At 47.0% G+C, this 10,051-nt stretch overlaps 1 protein-coding gene across 2 annotated transcripts; it reads left to right on the top strand.

The window, feature by feature from the left end:
* Positions 1 to 2,095: 2,095 nt before the first annotated feature.
* On the top strand, positions 2,096 to 9,369 carry LOC144480233 (peptidyl-prolyl cis-trans isomerase-like). 2 transcript variants are annotated; one of them, XM_078199496.1, is made up of 6 exons: positions 2,096 to 2,203; positions 6,671 to 6,701; positions 6,788 to 6,876; positions 6,973 to 7,069; positions 9,045 to 9,120; positions 9,201 to 9,369. In XM_078199496.1, exons 1-6 carry the CDS (start codon positions 2,126 to 2,128, stop codon positions 9,331 to 9,333), a joined length of 504 nt encoding a protein of 167 aa, XP_078055622.1. In that variant the 5' UTR covers positions 2,096 to 2,125; the 3' UTR covers positions 9,334 to 9,369. The 2 variants fall into 2 exon arrangements, with proteins under 2 accessions (XP_078055622.1, XP_078055621.1); XM_078199495.1 differs by lacking the exon at positions 2,096 to 2,203 and adding an exon at positions 2,549 to 3,118.
* The last annotated feature ends 682 nt before the right edge of the window (positions 9,370 to 10,051 follow it).

The raw sequence follows: 10,051 nt of genomic DNA, 5'->3' as shown, positions 1-10,051 counted from the left end.
TCTCAAGATGTTTATAAGCACTCGGCGTAGATTTAATCCAGTGACAAAAACAAACACGGTGCTTTGTCTGTAGCTAAATAAGGAAGTGAAGAATATTATTTCTGATTGAAAGGAATACTGCAAATCTGCAATGATTAGTGGTAGGTCAGATGCTGGTCAAATTTTTAGAGCAAAGAATGAATTTTTAAAAACAGAGATACAGTACAAGATAAATCTAGCTAGTAATATAACGGAAACTAAAGCCAGAGCCAAGCCTCTCGACCAGGGTTTCTCAAACTGCATTCCGTGGAACTCCCAGGTTCTGTTGGCCACATCAGGGGTTCAAATCCTGTAATATCTGTTTGAAACATCCAGGAATTCAAACCCCTGGGGGTTTTCTTGGAAATATCTAGGGGTTTCATGGTCGTCATGATGTGGAGATGCCGGCGTTGGACTAGGGTAAACACAGTAAGAAGTCTCACAACACCAGGTTAAAATCCAACAGGTTTATTTGGTAGCAAAAGCCACTAGCTTTTGGAGCGCTGCTCCTTCGTCAGGCAAGTGGGAGTTCTGTTCACAAACAGGGCATATAAAGACACAAACTCAGTTTACAAAATAATGGTTGGAATGCGAGACTTTCCAACCATTGCCATAAGACTCGCATTCCAACCATTATGGATAATGTGTTTCACTCCGGGTGTGATTCTGTTGACATTTCGAAATACATAAACATGACCAGATACAATTCTTAACTGTTAATCTATCAATTGGTCCTAATTTAAGCAATATTCCTCATAGACTTAAACTGCCCCTAAAAAAAATCAGTAAGCAAACACAACCCTATGTGTTGTATTTATAATTTTCACTTTGGAAAATACACAGGGCTTCCAAGGCCCTGTGTATCCCTGATCACAATAACTCATTGTGTAAAAGAAAAGAAATGTTCCCTTTTGGCAATTACCTTAAATAACTGTCGTTTGGATACCGAATCTTCTGCCAGTGGAAAACGTTTCTCCGTGTTTACTCTTATCAAAAACGGTCATGGTTTTGAACACATCTATCAAGCCTCTTCTTAGACGCCTAGGCTTGGAGGAGCTTCTCCAATCTCTCCAAATAACTGAAATCGCATGTCTCTTCTGCGCTTTCGCCAATATCCATCTTAAATCTCTCACCCACAATTAAGAACAGATCAATGGTGTTGGCATAACTTGCCCACTCTTGTTCTTGAGTAAAGCCAAACGTTTGGAATGATTGCATGCAAGGACACGTAGCATGGTAAACACGGCTGGGTGACGGGTTGCCACATGGGACCGCCAAACAGTGTCAATAACAAGGTTGTTTTTTTATATAGTTAAGTGAAAAACAATAACATGTTGCCACGGCTGACACCCAGCTTTACCTCACCACCATCTTCCCTCACAATCCCCTCCAATGCCTACAGGCTGCTTCTCCCAACTCCAGCACTGGGTGAGGGGACATTTACTTCAGTTGATCCTTGGGAAGACCCAGTATCATCACTGGATGGGCCAAATAGCCCTGGTCCACTTGCTTCCTCTCCCATGTCAGTTGTTGCTGCTGTTCCTGTTGACAATTCGGCCACGCCCTCACAGTGATGGACAGTCAATGGACGCTGAGGGTCACGCCCTGTCCACCCACACACAGCCAATGGGTGCAGGTGGCCACGCCCTCTGAGGGTCAGCCAATGGGTGATCCATGCCCCGCTGATTGACAGTTAACTCTGCCCCCGCCCCCCCAAAAATAACGGTCGCTCTGGCCCCCCCCAGAAATAACGGTCGCTCTGGCCCCGCCCCTTTCGACTTCCCTCAGCCGAACGGCGCGAGCAAGCCACACCCCCCTCCTTACTGGCAGCCAATGGGTGCTGGTAGCCACACACCCCTCCTGACGAACAGCCAATGGGTGATCCTTCCCCCGCTGATTGACAGGTGCAGGTCCCGCCCTCCTGCCGACTCAGAAATAACGGTCCATCTGGCCCCGCCCAGCGGCCCCGCCCCTCTCTCACTGAGTTGCAGTCAATGGGGTGTTATCGGTACCCGCCCCCCCTCGGGCTGGGTGATTGACAGCGGGCTGCCCTGACCCCGCCCCCTTTCAATCACCTCAGAGAGCCGGTGGTCTGGCAGTTAGCATCATGTCCAAGAGCGCGAATCCCCGAGTTTACATGGACGTCGCCTCCCGGGGCAACACGCTGGGTCGCATCGTGATTGAGGTGAGCCGCCGGCGGGGCGGGGGGGGGGTTGTTAACCATCCATCACTTCGTCTGAGGCATCGGGAGCTGCTGGATTTCACTGGAGTTTTTTATTTGTTGGGGGGGGGGGGGAATGATGCGAGGTGTTAGCCCCCTTTCCTCATTGATGGGAATTCCTCACTGACACCGGTTATCCCGCCTGTTGACCGCACATTCATGGACCGCGCCATAAATGGTCCTTATTCACCTGTGCGGTGAGGTTGGAGCAAGTCAGCCGGCGTCCTCTCTCACTTGCTGATTGACAGTTGCCAGGGCTCCCGCTCCTTCCGGCCTAAAGGGAGGGTATTTCCGCCCCGCTGGCTGATTGATAGCCACTGGTTTTACTGCTCCTTCCGGTCTATGGGAGACTATTCCCGCCCTGCAAGTTGACTGACAGCTGGACACCGGCGGCTTCCGGTCTGGGGTGAGGGGGTTTCCGCCCCGCTCTCTGGTCGCCAGCTGCCCCACACACACTGGTGCTTCCGGTCCGGTGGGCAGGTATTTCCGCCCCGCTATGCGATTGCCAACTAAGGTTCCTTGCTGCTGCTGCTTCCGATCCGAGGTGGTACCTCCGCCCCGCACTGCTGGCCAGCTTACCCCCCCTGACCTGTCCCTTTCCGGTCCGGGAGGAAGGCATTTCCGCCCCGCCCTGTGATTGACAGCTCTCCTCCCGGGGCGAGCGCGTGCGCAGTTTGCCCTCTCCCCTGCCCAGTGGCTAACATGTTGCCCGCTGCCCGCTATCTCCCGCATTGGGGCAGAGGCGCCGGCGCCCTGTGCAGACAGCAGCTGGCGGCTGTCCCTGGTCCGCGATGGTGCAGCTCGAAGGCTGGCGGCAAGCCTCGCGTTTACATGGACATTACTGCGGGTGACAAGCCCCAAGGTCGGATCGTGATGGAGGTGAGTCGGGTTCCTGGACATTGCTCACTCCTGTCTCGCACCAAACGTGCTGCCAAAGGGAGTGGACAACTTTAGTACACCTAGGAGGAGTTTGAGTGGAAGCAAGTGATGGCTCTGAACATGCGGTCAGCAGTGGAGCGAGTTGAATTTCTGCCCTATTGTCCTGCAGTGGTATTGCAATTGATGGCAGCAATGGAAATTCACAGCACAGAACCAATTGGGGCACTCCCCACCCCCCAAACCACCAAAAAATACCAGTTAGAGCAGTTTGTAGATTGGAACATATACAATTACTGATTTAATAAAAGCTCTGAGCAAGGTGCATTCCAAATAGCAACATGAAAAAGCAGCAAGTTAAAATTCTGGGCACAGTAAGAAGTCTCACAACACCAGGTTAAAGTCCCAACAGGTTTATTTGGTGGCATGAGTTTCCGGAGTGCCGCTTCTTCATCAGGTGAGTGAAGGAGCAGCGCTCTGAAAGCTCGTGCTACCAAATAAGCCTGTTGGACTTTAACCTGGTGTTGTGAGACTTCTTACTGTGCCCCACTACAGTCTCACGCTGGCATCTCCACATTAAAATTCTGGCTCATTGATGTCAGACAGAGCCTGTTTGGAATTGTCCAGCTGAACATGCCAGTTGCAAAATTTTCAGAGAGGCGGTGATCACGATTCTGTCTGCTTCCATTCCATTTTCTTGGTCTTTGCAAAATCCGATGAAATGTGTCTGGAACCAGCTGACAATGAGCATATGAATTAGGGATAAACCACAGCAGCAATAGTGATCTGTTGGGAGGATGGAAACTTTGGGGCCTCGGAGGATCATTCAAATCATCGTATCAAAGATAAACTATCAAGTCTAATCCCACTTTCCAGCTCTCAGTCTGTAGCCCTGTAGATTACAAGCGCGCATCGGTTGAAACACTGCAGCTGCTGAAAATCTGAAAAAGGAAATCTTGCTGCATCTGTGGAGATATTTCAGGTCAGGTCAATTATGGGTAGCAAGGTGGCACAGTGGTTAGCACTGCTGCTTCACAGCGCCAGGGACCCGGGTTCAATTCTGGTCACTGTCTGGAGTTTGCACGTACTCCCCGTGTCTGCATAGGTTTCCTCCGGGTGCTCTGGTTTCCTCCCACAGTCCAAAGATGTGCGGGTTAGGTTGATTGGCCATGCCAAATTGACCCTAATGTCAGGGGATTACCAGGGTAAATAAGTGGGGTTATGGGAATAGGGCCTGGGTGGGATTGTGGTTGGTCCAGACTTGATGGGCCGAATGGCCTCCTTCTGCACTGTGGGGATTCTTATGAGATCTTTTCTTGCCACAATTAATCTGGTTTGCCTTCTCCCATTCTGTTGCATGATGTAATTAAGTTATTGTCTAATGTTTGATTTGTTTTATTATTGTCAGATGTATTGGGATACAGTAAAAAATATTGTTTCTGTGCGCCATACAGACAAAGCATACCATTCATAGAGTGCATGTGGAGAAAGAAAGGAAAGGGCGCAGAATTTCGTGTTGCAGTTACAGAGAGGGTGTAGGAAAAGATCACCTTAATATATGGTAGGTCCATTCAAAAGTCTGACAGCAGCAGGGAAGAAGCTGTTCTTGAATCAATTGGTACGTGACCTCAGACTTTTGTATCTTTTTCCCCGGTGGAAGAGAGAATGTCTGGGGTGTGTGGGGTCCTTGATTATGCTGGCTGCTTTTCTGGGCAGTGGGAAGTGTCATTGGACAGGAGACTGGTTTGCTTGATGGATCGGGCTACATTCACAACCCTTTTAGTTTCTTTGCTTGTTTGATGGCCAGCAATTCTTTCAGCCGAAGCTTGGGAAACATTTGTAAACCATTGGATGTGGAGCAAAACAAATCTCTTTCCCAGCCCCTCACTGATTTTGGTAATTTAGCCTTTCCAAGGTACAGTTCGTTTGTATTTTGAAAAGCCCAAGTTAGTCATGCAACTTGGTTCTAGAGCAACCTTTTTTGCTTAATTCTTCCGCAATTGTCACGGAAGGCTGATGCATGCAGACTCTACTTGTTTTACAGTTTGTAAGTCCAGTTTTGTAGTGATTGCTGCACACTGGGGCCAGAAGAGATTAGCAGGATGTGTTTTGTTTCCATACAAAGTGATGCGAATGTTACTGTTTGATGTTTACTATGCACAGTGCTTTCCAAAGAAATAACCTTTTCCCAGGTGGTAGCACTGAGCCAAGAGCCCTGGAGCCATTGAAATGGTAGATACTGAAGTGAGGGACTGTAGCAGTCTTTATGGATGAGTTAACCTAGATTGACTGGCCTTCCTCATTCATATTGATCAAGTGACTGTGAAGCATTTGATTGAATGGTCTTCACACAGAATTGGGTAGGTTGGTATGTAGTAGGGATTTCTTTGGACACCATATAAATGAGGCACAAAAACAGAAAATACTGGAAAAGCTCAGCAGGTCTGACAGCATCTGTGGAGAGAGAATAGAGTCAACGTTAAAGTTTATTTATTGGTCACAAGTAATGCTTACATTAACACTAAGAAGTCTCTCAACACCAGGTTAAAGTCCAACAGGTTTATTTGGTAGCACGAGCTTTCAGAGCGCTGCCCCTTCATCAGGTGTTGGACTTTAACCTGGGTGTTGTGAAACTTCTTACTGTACCTACCCCAATCCAACGCTGGCATCTCCCACATCACTACATTAACACTGCAATGAAGTTACTGTGAAATTCCCCTAGTCGCCACACTACGCCGCCTGTTTGGGTCAACGCACCTAACCAGCACGTCTTTCAGACTGCGGGAGGGAACCGGAGCACCCGGAGGAGAACACGGGGAGAACGTGCAAACTCCACACAGTGACCCAGGCCGGGAGTCAAACCCAGGTCCCTGACGCTGTGAGGCAGCAGTGCCAACCACTGTGCCACCATGCCGCCCCGTTGCCCCGTGCCACCGTTGGCTCTATTCTCTCTCCACAGATGTTATCAGACCTGCTGAGATTTTCCAGCACTTACTATTTTTGTTTCAGATTCCAGCATCTGCAGTATTTTGCTTTTATATTAATATAAGTGAGGCATTGGATGATTGAATGTCACATTTTCAACGATGCATCAGGCGAGGGGGCGTGGTGGGTTTCATTAGTTTGCAGATGACCCCATGTTTACAAATGACGCCAGTGGGGCAAGCCTCAAAAAATAGTGTAGGGTAACGGGAAGAGAATCTGTTGCTGCAAGTATTAGATACAGAAGTGATTATTCCCACTGAGCTGGGTAATGGTTTCCATTGACCAGCTGATACTCTTTCTAAAATATATATTCCCGTGACTCAATATTTTGCAAGAGACCCCAGGACTATATTGAGATTTGCAGGAATTTTCCCATCCAGAAGGTTGGAAAATAATGAGGATGTATCCCATTACTCGTTACGACAATATTTAGTCTGTATGAAACTTGCTCTCGTGTACGTGCAAAGGTTTTCAATAATTTCTCAATGCAGTGTGGGAATAGTGACTGCAGCTGTTTCTAATTGTTGTTATGCATTAATACTGAAGTTGTGCACTGCTTTTCTCTTTCAGCTCAGGCCTGACGTCGTCCCAAAAACTGCAGGTAAGTCCCAGAAACTAACTGTGCTGAGATGAGGAAATTCTCCGTTGTTTAAAGGTGTTCTCTTACTCTGAATGACTCTGTTCCAGAAAATTTCCGTGCATTGTGCACTAATGAGAAGGGATTTGGTTACAAGGGTTCGATATTCCACAGAATCATTCCTGGATTCATGTGCCAGGTAAAGGAGCAATGTTATTTTGTATCTAGTTGGGAATCTCTCTCTTCACCTGTTTGAGTAAATGACTGAAGACCTGTTCAACTTTCAATTGTTCAGGGTGGTGACTTCACAAAGCATAATGGCACTGGCGGGAAGTCCATCTATGGTGAAAAGTTTCAGGATGAGAATTTCCAACTGAAACACACAGAAGCTGGTAAGTTGGGTGTTTGCATGGTTGGGATGGGGAAAGGAGTGTTCCGAGGGAGTTGAGTTTGTCGGGGAACATAGTGGTCAGATGAATCAAGTGGAGGATACAAGGGCGGGAAGATTGGCTTCAGATGGCTTTGATGCTCAGTGTGGGAGGACTGCTCTGTAAGACTAATTGTGTGGCTTGGCTTGTTGGAGAGCATCTGAGGAGGTGCAGTTTGGAGCTGTCACATAAGGTTACGTGCTGCAGGCCCTCCTTGTCCTACAAGTCTGCAGGCCCTCCTCGTCCCCACTCACCTGATGAAGGAGCAGCGCTCCGAAAGCTCGTGATACCAAATAAACCTGTTGGACTGTAACCTGGTGTTGAGAGACCTCGTACTGTGCCCACCCCAGTCCAACGCCGGCATCTCCACATTGTCCGAGAAGAGCCGTCCTGTTTGAAATCATAAATTATTTTGTGGGCTTTGGAGAATGCAAACATGTAAAATCAAAGCTTTGGATACGTTTCTAACGGTGCAGTAAAATACAAATGTCTTTTTCTGAACAATTACGAATTAAATTAATTTCAGTGTTGCGCTGTATTTGCTACGATTTAATGAATGATGGAAACTATTCATGTCCACGAGCCCACGGATTTATTATAGCATTTTGTGCTATAGATTATTGCAATTCAAAAGCCATTTCAGCGCAACATCTTGCACGTGAACTGTGGATCTCCTTATGAGATATGCCAGGTCTGAACTTTACCCCAGTCCAACGCCGGCATCTCCACATCAGGTCTGAACTAGGCAGAACAGTTAATTCAAGACCAAAGCAGTTCTTATGAATCTTCATAACAAAATTGAAGCTCTTCTCTGAGTAAAGGAGAAGAATATAGGAGGGACTGTGAAGAAGTACTGGCAGCATCATTAATTGTGGACAGTTGTGAGTGCAATTCTATGATTAAATAAAACTTGATTGCTTGCAATTCCAAATTTGCTTTGTACTATTGCTTTACACCATCTGACCTCCCAATTCACTTCAATGAAAGTGTTGAAAATTGTTAGTTAGCCCAGAAACATTCTCTCTCCATGTTGTTGAAATTCATTTTCAGGATATGGGTGTCACCAGAATGCTTCAAACTTCTGCAGTTGTTGTGGCCAAGGTACCTGCACGTTCCTTGCACAGGGTGTTGATAGGGGGGAGGCGATGGCCTAGTGATATTATAACTAGACTATTAACTCCAGAAACTCAGCAAATGTTCTGGGGACCCAGGTTCAAACCCTGCCTTGGCAGATGGTGGAATTTTATTTAAATAAAACAAAAATCTGGAATTAAGAGTCTACTGATGACCATGAAACCACTGTCGATTGTTGGAAAAACCCATCCTTTAGGGAAGGAAATCTGCTGTTCTTGGGGCGGCACGGTAGCACGGTGGCTGGCACTGCTGCTTCACAGCTCCAGAGACCTGGGTTCGATTCCCGGCTCGGGTCACTGTCTGTGTGGAGTTTGCACATTCTCCCCGTGTCTACGTGGGTTTCCTCCGGGTGCTCCGGTTTCCTCCCACGCTCCAAAGATGTGCGGGTTAGGTTGATTGGCCATGCTAAAAATTGCCCCTTAGTGTCCTGAGATGCGTAGGTCAGAGGGATTAGCGGGTAAATGTGTAGGGATATGGGAGTAGGGCCTGGTTGGGATTGTGGTTGGAGCAGACTCGATGGGCCGAATGGCCTCTTTCTGCACTGTAGGGATTCTATGATTTGAAAACCTCTATTACATTTCCGTCTGTTTGCGAAATCTGCCTGCAGACTGACCACGCTGGCCTTCAGTCATCCTTCCTAATTATTTTATCTTCACAGGGTCAGACAACGCAGGTGTTCTTTCTCCAAGTCCCGGATATGCATTTCAACACTTGACTATACTTTAAGATAACACCTCATGCAGGTTATGCAGGACAGGAAGCTGAACAAGTTTTGGAAATAATCCTTGTCATCTTGCTCTTGCAGGTACCTTGTCTATGGCTAACGCTGGACCAAATACAAATGGATCCCAGTTCTTTATCTGCACTGCAGAAACTCCATGGTAAGTGTCGGGTAACTTGCTACTTTGCAATTATTTATTGCAAGATTTGGTGGATACTAATATTTTGTTGATTGTTGCAGGTTGGATGGAAAGCATGTTGTTTTTGGTAAGGTTGTGGAGGGCTATGATGTGGTGAAGAAGATGGAGAAATTGGGCAGCAGTGATGGCAAAACTAGCAGTACTGTCAGCATCATCAACTGTGGACAGTTGTGAATGCAGTTCTATGATTAAATAAAACTTGATTGTTCCAAATTTGCTGTGTGTTATTGCTTTATACCATCTGTCCTCCCAATTCAGTTCAACGAAAGTGTTGGAAATTGTTAGTTAGCCCAGAAACGTTCCCCCTCTTAAGTTGTTGAAATTCATTTTCAGGATATGGGTGTCACCAGCAATGACTCAAACTTCTGCATTTGTTGTGGTCAAGGAACATGCAAGTATCATGTGCAAAGTGTTCCAGGATTTTCACCCTGCACCGAGGAAGGAACTGCAACATATTTCCAAGTTAGGATGGTCCGTAACTTGCAGGGAAAAATTGTGAGCCTTCTGGTTGCAGAGATGGGAGTTTTGAAAGAGCCTCGGTGATTGCTGCATGCACACACTAGAGCCATTGTGCGCTGGTGACTTAAGGTGGCGATGGAGGGAACCAATCCCTTTACCCCTGGTCCATGCCAAGCTTCACATGTTGGAGCTGCACCCCTGCAGAAGAGAATTCATGGCAAGGAGATGGTCTCCTACTGTTTGGCCAGAGTAGGAGGAATAACAATGTACTTTAATTGGCAGGATATGACTTGGTATCCCACGAGGTCTGTGTTAGGGACTCAAACAATTCACCACATCAACAAGAAAGATGGAAAACACATCCAAGTTTACTAGTGACACCCAAAGGTCCAAAGGGAAGTAGGGATCCATATTGTTTTGTATCAGTGACTAC

The sequence above is a fragment of the Mustelus asterias genome, chromosome 28, assembly GCF_964213995.1.
Source record: "Mustelus asterias chromosome 28, sMusAst1.hap1.1, whole genome shotgun sequence".
In the NCBI taxonomy this organism is placed as follows: Eukaryota; Metazoa; Chordata; class Chondrichthyes; order Carcharhiniformes; family Triakidae; genus Mustelus; species Mustelus asterias.
This window is presented reverse-complemented; position numbering and strand designations above follow the sequence as displayed.

What these genes read in the sequence shown, in the direction of transcription:
- LOC144480233 (XM_078199495.1), top strand. Translation starts at nt 2,942, where the DNA reads ATGTTGCCCGCTGCCCGCTATCTCCCGCATTGGGGCAGAGGCGCCGGC. An exon ending in AAGGTCGGATCGTGATGGAG is followed by an intron (nt 3,119 to 6,670) that starts GTGAGTCGGGTT and finishes TTTCTCTTTCAG; the next exon opens with CTCAGGCCTGACGTCGTCCC. An exon ending in TTCCTGGATTCATGTGCCAG is followed by an intron (nt 6,877 to 6,972) that starts GTAAAGGAGCAA and finishes TCAATTGTTCAG; the next exon opens with GGTGGTGACTTCACAAAGCA.